This window comes from Entelurus aequoreus, linkage group LG06 (assembly GCF_033978785.1).
Source record: "Entelurus aequoreus isolate RoL-2023_Sb linkage group LG06, RoL_Eaeq_v1.1, whole genome shotgun sequence".
NCBI lineage: Eukaryota > Metazoa > Chordata > Actinopteri > Syngnathiformes > Syngnathidae > Entelurus > Entelurus aequoreus.
The window spans coordinates 16,566,550-16,589,951 of NC_084736.1; the positions used below are offsets into that span (position 1 = coordinate 16,566,550).

The 23,402-nt window shown below is 38.7% G+C and overlaps 1 protein-coding gene across 3 annotated transcripts in view; it reads left to right on the forward strand.

Annotated features, from left to right (window-relative positions):
• Nucleotides 1-23,402, forward strand: part of LOC133651885 (SH3 and cysteine-rich domain-containing protein 2-like) — an 87,412-nt gene that overhangs the window by 43,466 nt on the left and 20,544 nt on the right. For all 3 annotated transcript variants that reach the window (XM_062050090.1, XM_062050089.1, XM_062050091.1), the window contains exons 2-4: nt 4,577-4,913; nt 9,938-10,032; nt 15,228-15,312. In XM_062050090.1, coding sequence (XP_061906074.1) covers nt 4,607-4,913; nt 9,938-10,032; nt 15,228-15,312 — 487 coding nt within the window. In that variant the 5' untranslated portion in view covers nt 4,577-4,606. The remainder of the gene's footprint in view (nt 1-4,576; nt 4,914-9,937; nt 10,033-15,227; nt 15,313-23,402) is intronic.

Below are 23,402 nucleotides of genomic sequence, written 5' to 3' on the forward strand. Positions count from 1 at the left end.
ACAGCATGTCCGTGTAAAGCGATTACATTTGGCAGCAAGCACATTGAGGTGTGCGTACACAGTGTCAGCGCTCGACTGATTATGTCTGCTCGTGTGAAATCCTTAGCAGAGGTCTCCTACAGCCGCGTGCAAGGCGGTATGTAAAAAATGTACACAGGGTGACAGGAAACGTGCGCTCATCCCACTGGCCTCTTTCAAAGAATCCATCATTCCGAGACCTCCTGGAGGTGATCAAGCCAAGGTTTTTGTCGCTATACGCGTGACACGGGGCGCATTTTGATGGGGTTCAGGGTGTGGCGTGCAGGCTGCAGGCGCAATATCCATCGGATTAGTGGCCCGTAGGATCGGCTGCTGATGGCCGATAAGGGCTGTTTGATCACAATGGCCGCATATCGCCAACACCGCCTCCAAGAAAACATGATTGTCACCTGCATCCCCCGTGTGAGGCCTCGGATGCTCTCAAGGGGAACAGGCTTATCTCGTTTAGCAGTGACACGGAACACGCCATTATTCCGACGCGTCGCCATGACACCTTACATGAAGTGAAAATGGAACAAAATGCGGCATTCGTCTTTTATAACAGTTTGTCTTCTTTATAATAATAATAATAATATATTTTATTTGTAAAAAGCACTTTACATTGAGCAAACAACCTCAAAGTGCTACAGTGTATTAAAAATACAAATAAAAATAAAAAGATAATAAATAAAAATAAAAACTAAATCAGCCTAATACTAGAACAAGTATGCATATATCTATAAACATTTTTTTTTTTAAAGAAGAGTTTTTAAGCCTTTTTTAAAAGCATCCACAGTCTGTGGTGCCCTCAGGTGGTCAGGGAGAGCGTTCCACAGACTGGGAGCGGCAGAGCAGAAAGCCCGATCTCCCATAGTTCGTAGCTTTGTCCTCGGAGGTTGGAGGAGGTCAGCCTGTCCGGAGCGGAGGTGTCGTGTGGAGGATTTGGGGGTGAGTAGTTATTTGAGGTAGAGGGGGGCATTTCCATGGAGGCACTGGTGGGTTAGTAGGGAGACTTTGTATTCCAATCCTGAGTGGAACAGGAAGCCAGTGAAGGGATTTGAGAATTGGTATGATATGGTCGTATTTCCGCACTTCTTCAGGCACGCCTTTGTGTCCCAATACTTTTGTCCACATGGTGTACATTTGCTCTGTGTGTCTTGTTACTTTTAAAGATGTCTTTTTGTTACGAACACACGGCAAGGTTTTGAATTATTGCTCTAAAACTGTTGTCAAAGATCTTCTATGTCAGTGGTTCTCTAGCTTGTTTCACTACCTCAAAAAATACCTGGCTCTCCAGGTACTCCCTAAATTGTCAACATTAAAATACAGTAGCGTAGTAGGCCTAAGTATTCATTATAAACCAAGACAGAGGTTTTATTTAATAAGTATGTTTAATATTTTTGTCTACTATAACAATACACACAGTTTGAACAGTAACACTGTGTTCGAATATAGGAACGTAAAACACTGTACTTTAATCAAGTGATTCTTTGGCGTACCACTAGATGCAGCCCGCGTACCACTAGTGGTACACGTACCACAGTTTGCAAATCCCTGCTCTATATGACAGGAGAGTTCTGTTTGTTTTAAATTTCCACAATAAACTCACAAGTCAAATATCCTCTATATCAGCGGTTCTCTAACGTTTTTCACTACCTCAAAAAATACCTGGCTCTTTAGGTACTACCTAAATTGTCAACATTAAAATACAGTAGCGTAGTAGGCCTAAGTATTCATTAAAAACCAAGACAGATGTTTTATTTAACAAATATATTTTATATTTTTGCCCACTGTAACAATACACACAGTTTGAACAGTAACACCGCGTTCGAATGTAGTAACATAAAACACTGTACTTTAATCAACTGACTCTTTGGCGTACCACTAGATGCAGCCCTCGTACCACTAGTGGTACACGTACCACCGTTTGAGAATCACTGCTCTATATGACAGGAGAGTTCTGTTTGTTTTAGATTTCCACAATAAACTCACAAGTCAAAGATCCTCTATATCAGCGGTTCTCTAACTTTTTTCACTACCTCAAAAAAATACCTGGCTCTCCAGGTACTACCTAAATTGCCAACATTAAAATACAGTAGCGTAGTAGGCCTAAGTATTCATTAAAAATCAAGACAGAGGTTTTATTTAACATGTATGTTTAATATTTTTGTCCACTGTAACAATACACACAGTTTGAACAGTAACACTGCGTTCGAATGTAGTAACATAAAACACTGTACTTTAATCAACTGACTCTTTGGCGTACCACTAGATGCAGCCCTCGTACCACTAGTGGTACACGTACCAAAGTTTGAGAATCCCTGCTCTATATGACAGGAGAGTTATGTTTGTTTTAGATTTCCACAGTAAACTCACAAGTCAAAGATCCTCTATATCAGTGGTTCTCTAACTTTTTTCACTACTTAAAAAAAACACTTTTCTCTCCAGGTACTACCTAAATTGCCAATCATTAAAATACAGTAGCATAGTAGGCCTAAGTATTCATTATAAACCAAGACAGAGGTTTTATTTAACAAGTATATTTAATATTTTTGTCCACTGTAACAATACACGCAGTTTGAACAGTAACACTATGTTTGAAAATAAAACACTGTACTTTAATCAAGTATCAGCAAAAATGCTTCTATATTAAAGAAGTGCTTTGTCATTTTTAAGAATCTAACTGCTGCTTTTAGAATCCAAAACGGTATTCAAAGATCTTCTACATGACAGGGGTGAACGGCCTTCAGCTCATCAAAGCCATGCTCCCCCCACCATCACCCTCCCCACCAATGCCAGCACATCATTAAAGGAGTTAAAGGACTCAAAGGACTCCAATGACATCACAGGACTCCAAAAACACAATAAGACTGTAAAGACCCTCTCCATTAAAGAAGAGGATGTACGCCGGCAGTTCTTGAAGCTGAATACGCGGAAGGCCCCCGGGCCGGATGGTGTCTCCCCCTCCACTCTCAGACACTGTGCGGACCAGCTGGCTCCTGTCTTCACTGACATTTTTAACACCTCTCTGGAGCTATGCCGCGTGCCGTCCTGCTTTAAGACCTCTACCATTGTCCCTGTCCCCAAGAAAGCACGGATCACAGGACTAAATGACTACAGGCCGGTCGCGCTGACGTCTGTGGTCATGAAGTCCTTTGAGCGCTTGGTCCTGCCTCACCTCAAGGACATCACCGCCCCCCTCCTGGACCCACTGCAGTTCGCCTACAGAGCCAACAGGTCTGTGGATGATGCAGTGAACCTGGCCCTCCACTTCATCCTGGAGCATCTGGACTCCCCAGGAACCTACGCTAGGATCCTGTTTGTGGACTTCAGCTCTGCCTTCAACACCATCCTCCCTGGACTGCTACGAGACAAGCTCTACCAGCTCAGCGTGCCCGACTCCCTCTGCAGTTGGATTAATGACTTCCTGACAGACCGAAGACAGCACGTAAGGCTGGGGAAGATTGTCTCGGACAGTCGAACCACAAACACTGGTACTCCTCAGGGCTGTGTACTCTCCCCCTGGCTCTTCTCCCTGTATACAAACTGCTGCACCTCCAGTCACCAATCCGTAAAACTGCTCAAGTTTGCGGATGACACCACCCTCATCGGGCTCATCTCGAATGGCGATGAGTCCGCCTACAGGAGAGAGGTAGACCGGCTGACGTCCTGGGGCAGCTTCAATAACCTGGAGCTGAACGCCCAGAAAACAGTGGAGATGATCATGGACTTCAGGAAAGTCACAGCCCCACCATCCCCCCTCACCCTGATTGACTCTCCCACCCCCGTCCCCATTGTGGACTCCTTCCGTTTCTTGGGCACCACCATCACCCAGGACCTCAAGTGGGAGCTGACCATCAGCTCCCTCATCAAGAAGGCCCAGCAGAGGATGTACTTCCTGCGGCAGCTGAGGAAACTTAAGGTGCCGACCGAGATGCTGGTGCAGTTTTACTCAGCCATCATAGAGTCCATCCTGACCTCCTCCATCACAGTGTGGTTCCCCGGCGCCACAGTCCAGGATAAGAATAGACTGCAACGCATCGTACGTGCTGCGGAGAAGGTGATTGGCTGCAAGCTCCCATCCCTCCAGGACTTGTTCTCCTCCAGGACCAGGAGGCGTGTGGGTCGGATCACAGCTGACTCTTCTCACCCTGGACACACACTATTCTCCCCTCTCCCCTCAGGCAGGAGACTACGCTCCATCCAGACCCACACCTCCCGCCACCTGAACAGTTTTTTCCCCTCGGCCATCAGGCAAATGAACAAGAACTCCTAACAGCAGCTCCTTGAATTCCTTGAATCCCTTCTAAGTCTATCTGATAGCTCAGTCACAGCTCTTTTTATACCAAATATGTGTTATATGTGTTTTATGTCGCACGTTTGCACCAAGAAAAATTCCTAGTTTGTGAACCCGTTCTCAAACAATGGCAATAAACTATTCTGATTGTGATTCTGATTCTGATTCTGTTCTGCTGTTTTTAGGAATCAGCTGCCAGAACTGGTGTGATGTGTTGATGTGTGATGATCCTGAAAGATTGTTGATGTTTTTTGTGTGCAGCTGCAGAGGTTGAAGCGCTCGCTGACCTTCATGCGCAGCAAGAGCGTGGAGAACTTCTTCCAAAGATCCTACAGCGACGCTCGCCTCCCCCCGGAATTTATCACGGACCCGCCGCCGCCCTCGCCGCCGCCGGGCTCGCCCCTGGTGGGCGAGGTCTGCTCTCCGTCTCGCTCGCCGTCCATCAGCCCCAACCCTTCCATCTCGTCGCACTCTCCGTCCCTCAGCTTGTCCCCGTCGTTGTCCTCCAAGCCGGTCCAGACTCAGATCACACACTGCTTCCAGGACCACGTCTTTCGCAAGACCACCAGCTGCCAGCTCTGCAAGAACATGATCGTAGGTCAGCGTCCTCTTTGCTTACTTCCTCATACTTACAGTACACACAGCATGTATTACTTCCATACTTTCTTCTTCACTTCCACACACACATTATTATGTAGTATTCAATTACGAACATATACCAATTTACTTACATAAATATACACTCACTTTCATACCAAGTTAAGTGACTTACATACATCATTACTTATACATTATTGTATACATACCAATTTACTTTCATATTTTCTTACGTAAATATATACTCACTTTCATATTAAGTTAATTGACTTGCATACATTATTACTTATACATTATTGTGTACATACCAATTTACTTTCATATTTTCTTACGTAAATATATACTCACTTTCATATTAAGTTAATTGACTTGCATACATCATTACTTATACATTATTGTGTACATACCAATTTACTTTCATATTTTCTTACGTAAATATATACTCACTTTCATACTAAGTTAATTGACTTACATACATCATTACTTATATTTTATTGTATACATACCAATTTACTTTCATATTTTCTTACGTAAATATATTCTCACTTTCATACTAAGTTAATTGACTTACATACATCATTACTTATATTTTATTGTATACATACCAATTTACTTTCATATTTACTTACATAAATATATACTCACTTTCATACTAAGTTAAGTGACTTAAGTGACATCATTACTTATACATTATTGTGTACATACCAATTTACTTTCATATTTACTTATGTAAATATATACTCACTTTCATGCTAAGTTAATTGACTTACATACATCATTACTTATATTTTATTGTATACATACCAATTTACTTTCATATTTTCTTACGTAAATGTATACTCACTTTCGTATTAAGTTAATTGACTTGCATACATCATTACTTATACATTATTGTGTACATACTAATTTACTTTCATATTTTCTTACGTAACTATATACTCACTTTCATACTAAGTTAATTGACATACATCATTACTTATACATTATTGTGTACATACTAATTTACTTTCATATTTTCTTACATAAATATATACTCACTTTCATATTAAGTTAATTGACTTGCATACATCATTACTTATACATTATTGTGTACATACTAATTTACTTTCATATTTTCTTACGTAAATATATACTCACTTTCATACTAAGTTAATTGACTTACATACATCATTACTTATATTTTATTGTATACATACCAATTTACTTTCATATTTTCTTACGTAAATATATACTCACTTTCATATTAAGTTAATTGACTTGCATACATCATTACTTATACATTATTGTGTACATACCAATTTACTTTCATATTTTCTTACGTAAATATATACTCACTTTCATATTAAGTTAATTGACTTGCATACATCATTACTTATACATTATTGTGTACATACCAATTTACTTTCATATTTTCTTACGTAAATATATACTCACTTTCATACTAAGTTAATTGACTTACATACATCATTACTTATATTTTATTGTATACATACCAATTTACTTTCATATTTACTTACATAAATATATACTCACTTTCATACTAAGTTAAGTGACTTAAGTGACATCATTACTTATACATTATTGTGTACATACCAATTTACTTTCATATTTACTTATGTAAATATATACTCACTTTCATACTAAGTTAATTGACTTACATACATCATTACTTATATTTTATTGTATACATACCAATTTACTTTCATATTTTCTTACGTAAATATATACTCACTTTCATATTAAGTTAATTGACTTGCATACATCATTACTTATACATTATTGTGTACATACTAATTTACTTTCATATTTTCTTACGTAACTATATACTCACTTTCATACTAAGTTAATTGACATACATCATTACTTATACATTATTGTGTACATACCAATTTACTTTCATATTTTCTTACATAAATATATACTCACTTTCATATTAAGTTAATTGACTTGCATACATCATTACTTATACATTATTGTGTACATACTAATTTACTTTCATATTTTCTTACGTAAATATATACTCTCATACTAAGTTAATTGACTTACATACATCATTACTTATATTTTATTGTATACATACCAATTTACTTTCATATTTTCTTACGTAAATATATACTCACTTTCATATTAAGTTAATTGACTTGCATACAACATTACTTATACATTATTGTGTACATACTAATTTACTTTCATATTTTCTTACGTAAATATATACTCACTTTCATACTAAGTTAATTGACTTACATACATCATTACTTATATTTTAATGTATACATACCAATTTACTTTCATATCTACTTACATAAATATATACTCACTTTCATACTAAGTTAAGTGACTTACATACATCATTACTTAAACATTATTGTGTACATACTAATTTACTTTCATATTTTCTTACGTAAATATATACTCACTTTCATACTAAGTTAATTGACTTACATACATCAGTACTTATATATTATTGTATATATACCAATTTAATTTCGTATTTATGTGCATACATTTATACTCACTTTCGTACACAGTCAATTGACTTACATACATCATTACTTATATATTATTGTATACATACCAATTTACTTTCATATTTACTTGCATAAATTTATACTCACTTTCATACACAGTTAATTGACTTACATACTGTACATCATTACTGGTTAAAACAAAGTATTGACTTCCTTATATAGTATATTATTGCATAGATGCCAATTTACTAATATTTTTACATACTCACTTTCATACTTAGTCAATTGACTTACATTCTGGTTAAAACCCAATATTGACTTTCTTATATGGTATATTATTGCATATGTACCAATTTACTTACATAAATACATACTCACTTTCATACTTAGTTTTAATCAGTGTTAAGTAAGTCAAATGACTAAGTATCGACTTCCTTATAGAGCATATTATTGCATACATAACAATATACTTACATATTTACTTACATAAATAGATACTTATTGATTCACTTACCTACATAATTATTAAACTAAACTAAGTACTGACTTTCTTAAATTCTATATAATGGTGTACCAACCAATGTACATATATATTTACATAAATACATACATACATACATACTTTTATACTTAGTCATAACACTGATTAAAACTAAGTATTGACTTCCTTAGTATGTAATTGCATACATACCAATGTACTTGTATTATAAATACAAACATACTTTCAAACTTAGTCAATGAACGTACATACATAATTACTTATTAAAACTAAGTATTGACTTCCTTATGTAGCATATTATTGCATACATACCAATATACTTACATATATACTTATATAAATACATACTCATGTCCATACTTAGCCAACTGACTTACATATATAACTACTGATTAAAACTAAGTATTGACTTCAATATATAGTACCGGTATATAGTTGATACATATCAATATACTTACATATTTACTTACATGAATAAATACATACTTCCTTACTTAGTCAATTGACTTACATACAAAACACTGATTAAAACTAAGTATTGACTTCCTCACAGAATATTATTGCGTACATAACAATATACTTGCATTTTTATTCTTATAAATACATACTCTTTTTTCATACCTAGTCAATTGACTTACATATATAACTACTGATTAAAATTAAGTCTTGTCTTACTTACATAATACCAGTATATTATTGCGTACATACCAATATACATATATAATTACTAACATAAATTAATATTTTCATACTAATACCAACACTTACATGCATAACACTGACTAAAACTAAGTATTGACTTCCTTTTATTGTATATTATTGCATACATACTAATATATTTACTTACATAAGTACGTACTTTCATACATAGTCAATTGGCTTACATACATCATTATTGATTCAAATGAAGTATTTCCTTCTCGATACAGTATAGTATATTATTGCACACATACAAGATATTCACTTGCATAACACTTATACTTAGTCAATTAACAGACATTATTACTGACTAAAACTAAGTATGTGCTTCCTTATATAATGTATTATTGTGTACATACAAGTATACTTACATATGTACTAACATTAATACATACCTTCATACAGACAGTAGTCAATTGACTTACATACATATTCAATGATTAAAATGAAGTTTTGACTTCCTATATAACTGTGTACATACTAATTTAATCACATATTTGCTTACATAATGATTTTCAAGCGTAATAACCGCCCTATTTTAAGTACTTAGTCATCAATTGCATACAGTATATATTGCTCCCATAAGTGACATTTTTGCATACTTACTCGTGTATAATTACATACTGTCATGTTTGATTGTCACTTCCTGTCAGGAAGTCTTAGGATATAAGCGGTGAGACATTCATTTTTAATAACGACTTTGCTCAGTGCTGCCTGTGTGTGTGTGTGTGTGCGTGTGCGTGTGCGTGTGCGTGTGTGTGTGCGCTTTTATTTTTAGTGGCGCTCATATTTCTGCGAGCTGTACTTCCTGTCACGGTGATGGATTAGAGAATACAAGCTGCTCCTTTTCTCTCGTGTTTATGCTTTTCTTCCCAGCATGCATTGTCGCTTTATTATGATGTGATGCATCATTTCGCTTTCCCTGCAGCCTCCTGCTGGTCGGGAAGCATCTTTTTATCTTTCTTTGTTTTTTTGGTGTTTTTTTTTTGCTGGAGACGTCTGATTGTTTTGATTGTTGGTAGCAAAATTCATTGTCTTTTCTTTGCAGGAACGGAAAAATTAATCACATAAAAAAAAAAACACGAGGAGCATTTTCTCCCTGCCATTTATTTACAGAGAAAATGGCAGCGTGACAAATCAATTATGACTGAAATGTCTCCAGCTGGTTTGCAGTCTCTGAGTGGTTTTGGGAGTTTGTCAAGCTGTTGGTTGGGAATGTGGGCCAACACCTGAGTTTACGCCACCTCAGCATACGCCCACTTTGTCTAAAGACCCCCCCTTGTGGTTTTATTTTATTTCTGTCTGCATTTTTTTTTTCCTGCTCTCATTCTGTCTATCTTTTGTTGGTCCTCCTTGCAGGAAACTCCAAACAAGCTCTGCGCTGTAAAACCTGCAAGTTGGCGGCTCACCTGTGGTGCACCTCGGAACTTTCACAGCAGCCGTGCTATGGCAAGGTACCAATATACACACACAAGATTATTATTACTACAGCTGATGCTTATGTGGCTTTATTCTTTTGGACTTTTGGCTGCTGTAACAAAAAAAAATTGAAGTTTAAAAACAGACATTTTTTCTAATTAATAAACATTGGGTCAGCGTTGGGTTATAATACGCCCTCCAAGGCGTATTATTATTTGTTGTTAGTATCAACATTTCAGCTCTTTCCACATTACATTACTTCTTTTGGCTCTTTTTTCTTAGTTTTACTGTTATTTTTTTGTTTGGTTTTATTTCAACAATATGCTGCGGACCAACAGAACTGGACATAGGGGTCGCAAATGGCCCCCAGGCCACATGTTGAACATTAGCGTTTAATTCGCATTGGCCTTCTGTAGTGAGCATCATCCCATAAATATAAGAAAATACCACTTAATAAATAAACAAAATGTGCAAATACATTACTTTTAGAATGCTATCAAATACTATAATTAAAATAGAAATACATGAATAACTAAAACGGTCATGAAATATATAAACCGGTCAAGAGCAAAGAAATAATTTCAATATTTTTATTTAAAGTCATATTTTTGCAATTGTATGACTCGATTCCCTTTCAGACTTTTGTGATTTAGGGCTATATAAATAAACATTGATTGATTGATTGATTGATTCATGGACAATTTAGTGCATAAATACTTATTCATAATTTATAATTCATAATTTCTTATTTTAATTAATGTATTGATTAATATTTTAGTTTGTAATTAGCTATAAATACATGTAATGGTCATAGAATCTAAATCTGCAATAAGCCAAATAGAGGATTAGTTTCAATATTATTATTTAAGATTATATTTTACAAGTGTATTAATAATTTTTTTATATAAATAGATGAACATTAATTCATTAATTAACATGTTGTTTGATTGATGATTAATATTTAAATGAATTAGTCGGCTATTAAATACTTTGTAAAAGGACATAAACAACTAAAACTCTTATTAAAATATGTAAATCTGTCATAAGAGAAGCAAATGATAATTTCAATACTATCATTTGAGGTCATATTTTTGCAATTTTATGACTTCATGGAGAATTTATATATATATATATATATATATATATATATATATATATATATATATATATATATATATATATATATATATATATATATATATATATATATATATATATATATGTATATATATGTATATATATGTATATGTATATGTGTATATATATATATATATATATGTATATGTGTATATATATATATATATATATATATATATATATATATATATATATATATATATATATATATGTGTGTATATGTATATGTGTATATGTGTATATATATATATATATATATATATATATATATATATATATACACATATATATACACATATATATATATATATATATATATATATATATATATATATATATATATATATATATATATATATATATATATATATATATATATATATATATATATATATATATATATATATATATATATATATATATATATATATATATATAAATGTCTGGTTTTTGGTGCAATATCTACATAGGTGTATAGAGGCCCATTTCCAGCAACTATCACTCCAGTGATCTAATGGTACAATGTGTTTGCTCATTGGCTCAGAAGGCTAATTGATGATTAGAAAACCCTTGTGCAATCATGTTCACACATCTGAAAACAGTTTAGCTCGTTACAGAAGCTACAAAACTGACCTTCCTTTGAGCAGATTGAGTTTCTGGAGCATCACATTTGTGGGGTCGATTAAACGCTCAAAATGGCCAGAAAAAGAGAACTTTCATCTGAAACTCGACAGTCTATTCTTGTTCTTAGAAATGAAGGCTATTGCACAAAATTGTTTGGGTGACCCCAAACTTTTGAACGGTAGTGTTTATATATATATATATATATATATATATATATATATATATATATATATATATATATATATATATATATATATATATATATATATATATATATATATATATATATATATATACACACACATATACATGGTCCGCCACATCATTTTATGTGGTGCATCACATCATTTAATGTGGCCCACCATGTCATTCAGTGTAGTCTGTCAAGTCATTTAACGTGATCCTTCACGCTATTTAATGTGGCCCACCATGTCATTGAATGTGGTTTGTCACGTCATTTAAGGTGGTCCACCATGTCATTCATATGGTTTGTCGCGTCATTTAATGTGGTCCATCACCTCATTTAAGGTGGCCCACCATGTCATTCATATGGTCTGTCACGTCATTTAATTTGATCTGTCACGTCATTTAATGTGGCCCACCATGTCATTCAGATGGTTTGTCACGTCATTTAATGTGGCCCATCACCTCATTTAATGTGGCCCACTATGTCATTCATATGGTCCGTAACATCATTTAACATTGTCCATCGCCTCATTTAATGTGCTCCATCACCTCATTTAATGTGGCCCGCCATGTCATTCATATGGTCCGCAAGGTCATTCAATGTGGTCCATCACCTCATTTAATGTGGCCCTCCATGTCATTCATATGGTCCGTAACGCCATTTAACATTGTCCATCACCTCATTTAATGTGGTCCATCACCTCATTTGATGTGGCCCGCCATGTCACTCATATGGTCCGTAACATCATTTAACATTGTCCATTACCTCATTTAAGGTGGCCCACCATGTCATTCGTATGGTCCGTGATGTCATTTAGTATTGTCCATCACCTCATTTAAAGTGGCCCGCCATGTCATTCATATGGTCCGTAACGTCATTTAACATTGTCCATCACCTCATTTAACGTGGTCCATCACCTCATTTAATGTGGCCCGCCATGTCATTCATATGGTCCGTCAGGTCATTCAATGTGGTTCATCACCTCATTTAATGTGGCCCGTCATGTCATTCATATGGTCCGTAACGCCATTTAACATTGTCCATCACCTCATTTAAGTGGCCCGCCATATCATTCATATGGTCCGTAACGCCATTTAACATTGTCCATCACCTCATTTAAGTGGCCCGCCATATCATTCATATGGGCCGTAACGTCATTTAACATTGTCCATCACCTCATTTAACGTGGTCCATCACCTCATTTAATGTGGCCCCGCCATGTCATTCATATGGTCCGTCAGGTCATTCAATGTCACGTCATTTTCCGTGGTCCATCACGACACTTAAACATGGCTCACCATGTCATTCAATATAGTATGCCATACCATTCAACGTGGTTCGCCACATCAATTAAAGGCCTACTGAAATGAATTTTTTTTTATTTAAACGGGGATAGCAGATCCATTCTATGTGTCATACTTGATCATTTCACGATATTGCCATATTTTTGCTGAAAGGATTTAGTATAGAACAACGACGATAAAGTTCGCAACGTTTGGTCTCTGATAAAAAAAAGCCTTGCGTGACGACACCGGAGGAAGGACTGCTCATATTTTCCTATTGTTTACACCAGCGGCAAGAGAGATTCGGACCGAGAAAGCGATGATTACCCCATTAATTTGAGCGAGGATGAAAGATTTGTGGATGAGGAACGTGAAAGTGAAGGACTAGCGTGCAGTGCAGGACGTATCTTTTTTCGCTCTGAACATAACTTAGGTACAAGGGTTCATTGGATTTCACACTCTCTCCTTTTTCTATTGTGGATCCCGGATTTGTATTTTAAACCACCTCGGATACTATATCCTCTTGAAAATGAGAGTCGAGAACGCGAAATGGACATTCACAGTGACTTTTATCTCCACGACAATACATCGGTGAAGCTCTTTAGCTACTGAGCTAACGTGATAGCATCGGGCTTTACTGCATATAGAAACAAAACAAATAAGTCCCTGACTGGAAGGATAGACAGAAGATCAACAATACTACCAAACTCTGGACATGTAACTACACGGTTAATCCTTTCCAGCTTGGCAAAGCTTAACAATGCTGTTGCTAACGACGCCATTGAAGCTAACTTAGCTACGGAACCTCGACAGAGCTATGCTAAAAACATTAGCTCTGCACCTACGCCAGCTCTCATCTGCTCATCACGACCCGTGCTCACCTGCGTTCCAGCGATTGACGCTACGATGAAGGACTTCACCCGATCACCGATGCGGTTGGCGGCCCGGAGTCGTTCGGCTAGCGCGTCTGCTATCCTCAAAGTCCTCCTGGTTGTGTTGCTGTAGTCCGCCGCTAATACACCGATCGCACCTACAGCTTTCTTCTTTGCCGTCTCCATTGTTCATTAAACAAATTGCAAAAGATTCACCAACACAGATGTCCAGAATACTGTGGAATTTTGGGATGAAAACAGAGCTTTTTTGTATTGGATTCAATGGGTCCGAATACTTCCGTATCAACCGTTGACGTCACGCGCATACGTCATCATATCTAGACGTTTTCAACCGGAAGTGTGGCGGGAAATTTTAAATTGCACTTTATAAGTTAACCCGGCCGTATTGGCATGTGTTGCAATGTTAAGATTTCATCATTGATATATAAACTATCAGACTGCGTGGTCCGTAGTAGTGGGTTTCAGTAGGCCTTTAATGTGGCAGCCATTATTGCGAGGTGGCCCTAAACAAAAAGGAGTTTGGCACCCCTGCTCTAATTGATACCCTATACTTTTATCCTCATGCAGTGTTTATTTTCAGCCAAACATTTATCGTTTGTCAGACCGGCGATTAGCATACAGAATGCCATTTTAGGAGGCATGCCTTGAAGAGGGGCACGGAGAGGTGGGAACGATCCCTCCGCGAACGCCGGCTTCTTGGCGGGAACAAAGGAATCCATGATTACCTTGCGAGTGTCTTCTCTCCACATAATGTGACAGAGTGGCTCATTTGCAAGTCAAGGCAGCGACAAGACCCGAAATTCAGCTGCGACGCTTTTGTGTTTAATTCAGTGTGAAATTGCAGCCTTGTGCAATCACGTGAGCGTGTGTGTGTGTGTGTGTGTGTGTGTGTGTGCGTGCGTGTTTACGTGTGTGTGTGTGTGTGCTGCCGCTTCATGTCCAGGATGTTTGGATGCAGCTCACATGTCCAGTACGTCTATTTGAACGACTCCCTTAATGTCCCCGAGTGGTTGCAACGTGGGGACATTAGTGTCCATCAGCTCAGCCCTGAAACTGGGAGTAATGGAAACTGAAAAAGCATTATGTTCTTTTCTCCCCTCCATTAGTCTGGCGCCTTCAAGCGAAACTTCAGCTCGCCCGTGCTGGTCACTGACCAACTGGCCGTCGTCAAGGAAGTGCAGCCGAGCCAAGGTGAGCGTGTGTGTCTCTTGTTGGTATTGTTGTTGTTGCACCAGATTGCTTGTACGTTGCGCCGAATTACGGGCAAAATGACTCCCAGCGTGGGCATCGTAAAAGGAATTATTTGGAAAAACAACAAGGCCGGCTGGACCTGCCAGTACAACAATTCACAAGATTGCATAATTTAACCACAAATTGACATTATTGGCTTTCTTTTTCAACATACTGTTTATAAACCGCACTTCCAACAACACAGGCGCACTTTGCAAAAGTATTCAAGTCCTCCTGCTGCACAAACAAAACTTTGGTAACACTTTAGTATGGGGAACATATTCACCATTAATTAGTTGTTTATTAACATGCAAATTAGTAACATATTGGCTCTTAATTAGTCATTATTAAGTACTTATTAATGCCTTATTCTGCATGGCCTTATTATACAACCAGTAAGCCGGTAACACTTTAGTATGGGGAACACATAGTCACCATTAATTAGTTGCTTATTAACATGCAAATTAGTAACATATTGGCTCTTAATTAGTAATCATTAAGTACTTATTAAGGCCTTATTCTGCATGGCCTTATTATACAACCAGTAAGCCGGTAACACTTAAGTATGGGGAACACATATTCACCATTAATTAGTTGTTTATTAACATGCAAATTAGTAACATATTGGCTCTTAATTAGTCATTATTAAGTACTTATTAAGGCCTTATTCTGCATGGCCTTATTATACAACCAGTAAGCCGGTAACACTTTAGTATGGGGAACACATATTCACCATTAATTAGTTGCTTATTAACATGCAAATTAGTAACATATTGGTTCTTAATTAGTCATTATTAAGTACTTATTAAGGCCTTATTCTGCATGGCCTTATTATACAACCAGTAAGCCGGTAACACTTTAGTATGGGGAACACATATTCACCATTAATTAGTTGTTTATTAACATGCAAATTAGTAACATATTGGCTCTTAATTAGTCATTATTAAGTACTTACTAATGCCTTATTCTGCATGGCCTTATAATACAACCAGTAAGCCGGTAACACTTTAGTATGGGGAACATATTCACCATTAATTAGTTGCTTATTAACATGCAAATTAGTAACATATTGGCTCTTAATTAGTCATTATTAAGTACTTATTAATGCCTTTTTCTGCATGGCCTTATTATACAACCAGTAAGCCGGTAACACTTTAGTATGGGGAACACATAGTCACCATTAATTAGTTGCTTAATAACATGCAAATTAGTAACATATTGGCTCTTAATTAGTCATTATTAAGTACATATCAAGGCCTTATTCTGCATGGCGTTATTATACAACCAGTAAGCCGGTAACACTTTAGTATGGGGAACACATATTCACCACTAATTAGTTGCTTATTAACATGCAAATTAGTAACATATTGGCCCTTGTGTGGTGTTCGGGTCTGTGGGGCCCGTTTTCGTTCTTTATTACAAGAAAAATGATACAATTAATTAATTTTTCAAACTGAGACTCACTGACTTTGGCTCATTTTCTGTGAAGAACATATATCAGACTACATATTTAATGACCACACACCATACACCCCTCCTACACATTTCTATTACATATAAGATGTCCGGGTCCACTGGACCCGGGGCTAATAGAAGTGTGGAAATTGATGTTCTGTGTACCACACACACACACACACACACACACACACACACACACACACACACACACACACACACACACACACACACACACACACACACACACACACACACACACACACACACAGAGCAAACACACACACACACACACACACACACAGCAGGCCTAGACAGGAGGAGGACAGCGTGTAGGTACACAGAACATCAGAGGGTCAAATGTGCGAGAAAATGAGAGCACATAGTGTTGACAAACAATGTTGCAACCTTGTGTGGGAACCGCAGGTGCAGAAACACAAAAGAAGAATCCTTTTGGGATGCAGAAACTGGCAGAAAAATTTTCCGTGCAACGTTCATATTGTTGTTACTCAGCCAGCGTTTGTGGGTCTGAGGGACCCGTTGCATTTTATGTTAAAATACTGAACAGATGTTTACCTTATCCCAATAAACATCTATTCAGTATTTTAACATAAAAGTGTTTGATTGTGAGGCATTAAAAGCCACAAAATGCAACGGGTCCATCAGAACCCTCAAACGCTGGCTGAGTAACAACAATATGAACATTACACAAGGGTTAATTAATCATTATTAAGTACTTATTAATGCCTTATTCTGCATGGCCTTATTATACAACCAGTAAGCCATTAACTAAGAGTCTTCCCTCAATAACTTCAGAATTATTGCTTATTAGTAACCCTAACCCTAACCCTTATATGTTCCTCTAGTGTCCAAATAAGTCTAAATTAAGTCTTTTTTACTTTAATAAGCAACTAATTAATGGTGAATATGTTCCCCATACTAAAGTGTTACAAAAACTTTGCATAAAATATACTGGTTACACTTTAGTATGAGGAACATATTCTAAGTAACAAAGACTTAATTAAGAGTTATTTGGACACTAAGGGAACATATTCAAAGTGACAAAGACTTAATTTAGAGTTATTTGGTTAGGGGTTAGGGTTAGGGTTGTTGTATAATAAGGCCATGCAGAATAAGGCATTAATAAGTACTTAATAATGACTAATTAAGAGCCACTATGTTACTAATTTGCATGTGAAGTGAAGTGAATTATATTTATATAGCCTTTTTCTCTAGTCACTCAAAGCGCTTTACATAGTGAAACCCAATATCTAAGTTACATTTAAACCAGTGTGGGTGGCACTGGGAGCAGGTGGGTAAAGTGTCTTGCCCAAGGACACAACGGTAGTGACTAGGATGACGGTAGGGACTCGGATGACGGAAGCGGGGATCAAACCTGGAACTCTCAAGTTGCTGGCGCGGCCACTCTACCAACCGAGCTATACCGCCCATGTCAATAAACAACTAATTAATGGTGAATATGTTCCTCATACTGAAGTGTTACCAAAATACTTTATTGCCACAATTTAAATTCAATAATATTAGGGCATTTTCACATAACATATTTATGAATTAATAACACAACTTTACAAGGAAACGTAAAGAATGCACCAGTTTTTTGATACGTTTTTCCTTAAGTCAATTTCTCCCGAGGAAAATAAAGAAAATAGAAATAATCTGTTCCAGGGACAAACTGTGGACACAATAAAATAGAATAAAATAGAGTATAATTAATAAGAAAAGAAGGCTTTATTGTCATCAAACATGAAAGTATGACGAAAATACAGGTGGCTTCTCTGTTATCTGCAGTTGAAATACAAGACTAAGTCTTCTTCCCATCCATCCATTTTCTACCGCTTGTCCCTTTTTGGGGTCGCTGGAGCCTATCTCAGCTGCATTCGGGCGGAAGGCGGGGTACACCCTGGACAAGTCGCCACCTCATCACAGGGCCACTAAGTCTTCTTAACATGTAAAAATTAATACATAAATACCAGTACAAACAGCAGTGCAACAGTGGAAAAAAAGTGTAAGCTATTGGAACAAATGTAATATCCTAACGGCCCATGGGTTAAAAAAGTTTTTTAACTCTGTTTTTCCTGCTGTTGTGTGACGGCAATCTCTTCCTTGTTGGCAGCAGGTTGACCAAGTGCGGTCAGAGCTGTCTGCCAAGTTTTGTCTTGTTCTGCCGAGGCAGCGGACAGGTACCGACAGGCCAATCGGTGTGCGACTTCAGAGGTCGCGGAGGCAAAAACTCGGACATGAGACGAGTTTGGGGAAGCCATGGAAAACGACTTCCGGACGGCTTCGAAGCGATTCTGGACCACCATCTGCCGCCTCAGGAAGGGGAAGCAGTGCACTGTCAACACCGTGTATGGTGAGGATGGTGTTCTGCTTACCTCGACTGCGGATGTTGTGGATCGGTGGAGGGAATACTTCGAAGACCTCCTCAATCCCACCAACACGTCTTCCTATGAGGAAGCAGTGCCTGGGGAATCTGTGGTGGGCTCTCCTATTTCTGGGGCTGAGGTTGCTGAGGTAGTTAAAAAGCTCCTTGGTGGCAAGGCCCCGGGGGTGGATGCGATCCGCCCGGAGTTCCTTAAGGCTCTGGATGCTGTGGGGCTGTCTTGGTTGACAAGACTCTGCAGCATCGCGCGGACATCGGGGGCGGTACCGGGGTGGTGGTTCCTCTCTTTAAGAAGGAGAACCGGAGGGTGTGTTCCAACTATCGTGGGATCACACTCCTCAGCCTTCCCGGTAAGGTCTATTCAGGTGTACTGGAGAGGAGGCTACACCGGATAGTCGAACCTCGGATTCAGGAGGAACATTGTGGTTTTCGTCCTGGTCGTGGAACTGTGGACCAGCTCTATACTCTCGGCAGGGTTCTTGAGGGTGCATGGGAGTTTGCCCAACCAGTCTACATGTGCTTTGTGGACTTGGAGAAGGCATTCCACCATGTCTTTCGGGAAGTCCTGTGGGGAGTGCTCAGAGAGTATGGCGTACGATCAGTGTCAGAGCTTGGTCCGCATTGCCGGCAGTAAGTCGGACACGTTTCCAGTGAAGGTTGGACTCCGCCAAAGTTGCCCTTTGTCACCGATTCTGTTCATAACTTTTATGGACAGAATTTCTAGGCGCAGTCAGGGCGTTGAGGGGATCTGGTTTGGTGGCTGCAGGATTAGGTCTCTGCTTTTTGCAGATGATGTGGTCCTGATGGCTTCATCTGGCCAGGATCTTCAGCTCTCACTGGATCGGTTCGCAGCCGAGTGTGAAGCGACTGGGATGAGAATCAGCACCTCCAAGTCCGAGTCCATGGTTCTCACCCGGAAAAGGGTGGAGTGCCATCTCCGTGTTGGAGAGGAGACGCTGCCCCAAGTGGAGGAGTTCAAGTACCTCGGAGTCTTGTTCACGAGTGAGGGAAGAGTGGATCGTGAGATCGACAGGCCGATCGGTGCGGCGTCTTCAGTAATGCGGACGATGTATCGATCCATTGTGGTGAAGAAGGAGCTGAGCCGGAAGGCAAAGCTCTCAATTTACCGGTCGATCTACGTTGCCATCCTCACCTATGGTCATGAGCTTTGGGTTATGACCAAAAGGACAAGATCACGGGTGCAAGCGGCCGAAATGAGCTTCCTCCGCCGGGTGGCGGGGCTCTCCCTTAGAGATAGGGTGAGAAGCTCTGCCATGCGGGGGGAGCTCAAAGTAAAGCCGCTGCTCCTCCACATCGAGAGGAGCCAGATGAGGTGGTTCGGGCATCTGGTAAGGATGCCACCCAAACGCCTCGCTAGGGACCGGTAGAAGGCCACGGGGAAGACCCAGGACACGTTGGGAAGACTATGTCTCCCGGCTGGCCTGGGAACGCGAGTTGCACAGTTCACATTTCTTTCTGCAACAAAAATTGCATTTGCTAAATATTCATTTTATTTGCAGGTCAAATGTAATGAATTGTTTTCATCCAAACACTAACATACTATCAGTGCACTGTCAATACTGAGGTGTCATTTACTTCACCGCTAAATAGTGTCAAGGCTTTTAAAAGCAACCACTTCAAAATGTTAGTTTTCTACTAAAAAACAGTGCCAGTGCTCTTGAGAACAGGCTTGCAAAGTCACACAGTCCATTCCAACTACATTTCCCATAATTCATAGCTGGCTGGTTCCAAAGTACATTGCGGTGTACAATGTATAGCAATATTTTAGAGCCGTGTTTGGGACGACGTCACAGTAATGACACACGCCACATTCACAAAGGAGGCTGATGATGTATTATAGTCCGCAATAATCTTGTGCTTTGCTGCTTGGCATCAAACTTTTAGTTCAGGGATTGACTTGCACAACACATTCAAATAGCTGCGTGCTGCACAACAAGAAGGAGCCGAGGCGTAGATAAGGCCATTCTTTGTTATTGCTCCCTCTTGCCGAAGACAAAGTATCAACAAAGCAGCGCGCAATGGCTTGCAGCAAATACACAATCAGCAGCAGCGGTGAAAAAACACCTGACTGGAATCCCCCCGTGCTTAACCAGGCCGCCATACTGTGTGACGATGCTGGGTCTCAGCACCTGTGTCCAACATGCAGCTGCTGCGTTAAATCAATGTTAGCGCCTCGTGCTGTCACTTCTTCTTAGCGCCCGCCAAGGAGGGCACAATTAACCTACACCACACACACACACAGCGTCATGACGCCTCGGTCTCTGCCAGGGCCAGCTGAGACGACCACCTGACAAACTCACGCCGAGGCCTCGACGTAACAAAATGCAAGAAAGCCTCACGGAGGAATGATGAACACACCATTTTTCATTCTCCGGGTGTGGATGCTTCCATCGATGCCAGAGTGACTCAAATGGTGCAAACCAACAATTTTCAGTCATTTATTAGCATTAATCTCATGATTAAGTCGCTACTATGCATATATTTCTTTATCTGGTGGGGCACTTCTCCACCTGCACCTAATGCGTTTTGTCCTGCACTGACATGAAAGTATACAATGTAGCAGTAGGTAATTCCCCAAATGAAGGCATTTATATTTATTGTGGAATGTACTGTTTATATATTTACTATTGTGGAGAATGCATATACGTTTAAGAGTTCTTTCTTTATTCATAGTCATGTTTGGAGCAGCTAGTATTTTTCCATCGATACTCTGTATACTTGTTTTTCTTTGTCTGCAGATGTCTGTGTAGTGTTTGAGGCATTGGAATGTGAAAGATATGCATCCCCCTCCTTATCTTATCAGTGTTGGGGAAGGGGGAGGCATTCCTTTCTGGGGGGGGGACTGTTTTCGTATTCAATAAATTGTCTCTTGCCGTTTAAATGTTAGACCATTTCGAGATGTCGATATGAAAGGACGATTGAACTGGTCTCCTAAAGCTTTAGTAAAACTTGATAGTATTCCTACTCTGTCTTGATGGTCCTTCTTACTCAGCATATATGTAATCTAAAGAATTTGGGATTGACCAGTGACTTTAATTCCCTGAGAGGAAGACTGGTCAGATGCAACACTATCATAATGAATGGATGGATGGAAATAAAGTAATACATCCTGGTCACATGTATGCCCGGCCAGCTGTTGCTAGGCAGCATTCGTGGGCGACCATCGTGTGTCCCATATGCTATTTTTCTATTTCATTTAAAAATGCTGTTTACTTGACAAGAAAAAGCTCAGCTGCCACACAGTGCAGAGAAAGGACTTGGAGAGTTGTCAGTAGCACAAATAGACACGCTCACACTAAGGAAACTATTTTTTTTAAAATGTATCTCGTAAACCTTCATCTCACAAAAAATGTTTTATGTGGCCCGCCGCATCATTTAATGTGATCCATCACATCGTTTAATGTGGTCCATCACATCGTTTAAAGTGGTCCACCACATCATTTGATGTGGTCCATCACATCGTTTAAAGTGGTCCGTCAGGTCATTTAATGTGATCCGTCACATCATTTAATGTGGTCCATCACGTCTTTTAAAGTGGCCCGCCATGTCATTCAACGTGGTCCGTCATGTCATTTAATTCGGTCCGTCACATCATATAATGTGGTCTGTTACGTCATTCAATGTAGTCCGAAACTTCATTTAATGTGGTCCATCACATCATTTAATGTGGCCCACCATGTCATTCAATGTAGTCTGTTACGTCATTTAATGAGCTCGACAGAGTAACCGTGTATTACTCTTCCATATCAGTAGGTGGCAGCCGGTAGCTAATTGCTTTGTAGATGTCGGAAACAGCGGGAGGCAATGTGCAGGTAAAACGGTGTGTATTGCTAAACCAAAAATAAACAAAAGGTGAGTGCCCCTAAGAAAAGGCATTGAAGCTTAGGGAAGGCTATGCAGAACGAAACTAAAACTGAACTGGCTGCAAAGTAAACAAAAATAGAATGCTGGACAACAGCAAAGACTTACTGTGGAGCAAAGACGCCGTCCACAATGTTCATCCGAACATGACATGACAATCAACAATGTCCCCACAAAGAAGGATAAAAACAACTGAAATATTCTTGATTGCTAAAACAAAGTAGATGCGGGAAATATCGCTCAAAGGAAGACATGAAACTGCTACAGGAAAATACCAAAAAAAGAGAAAAAGTCACCAAAATAGGAGCGC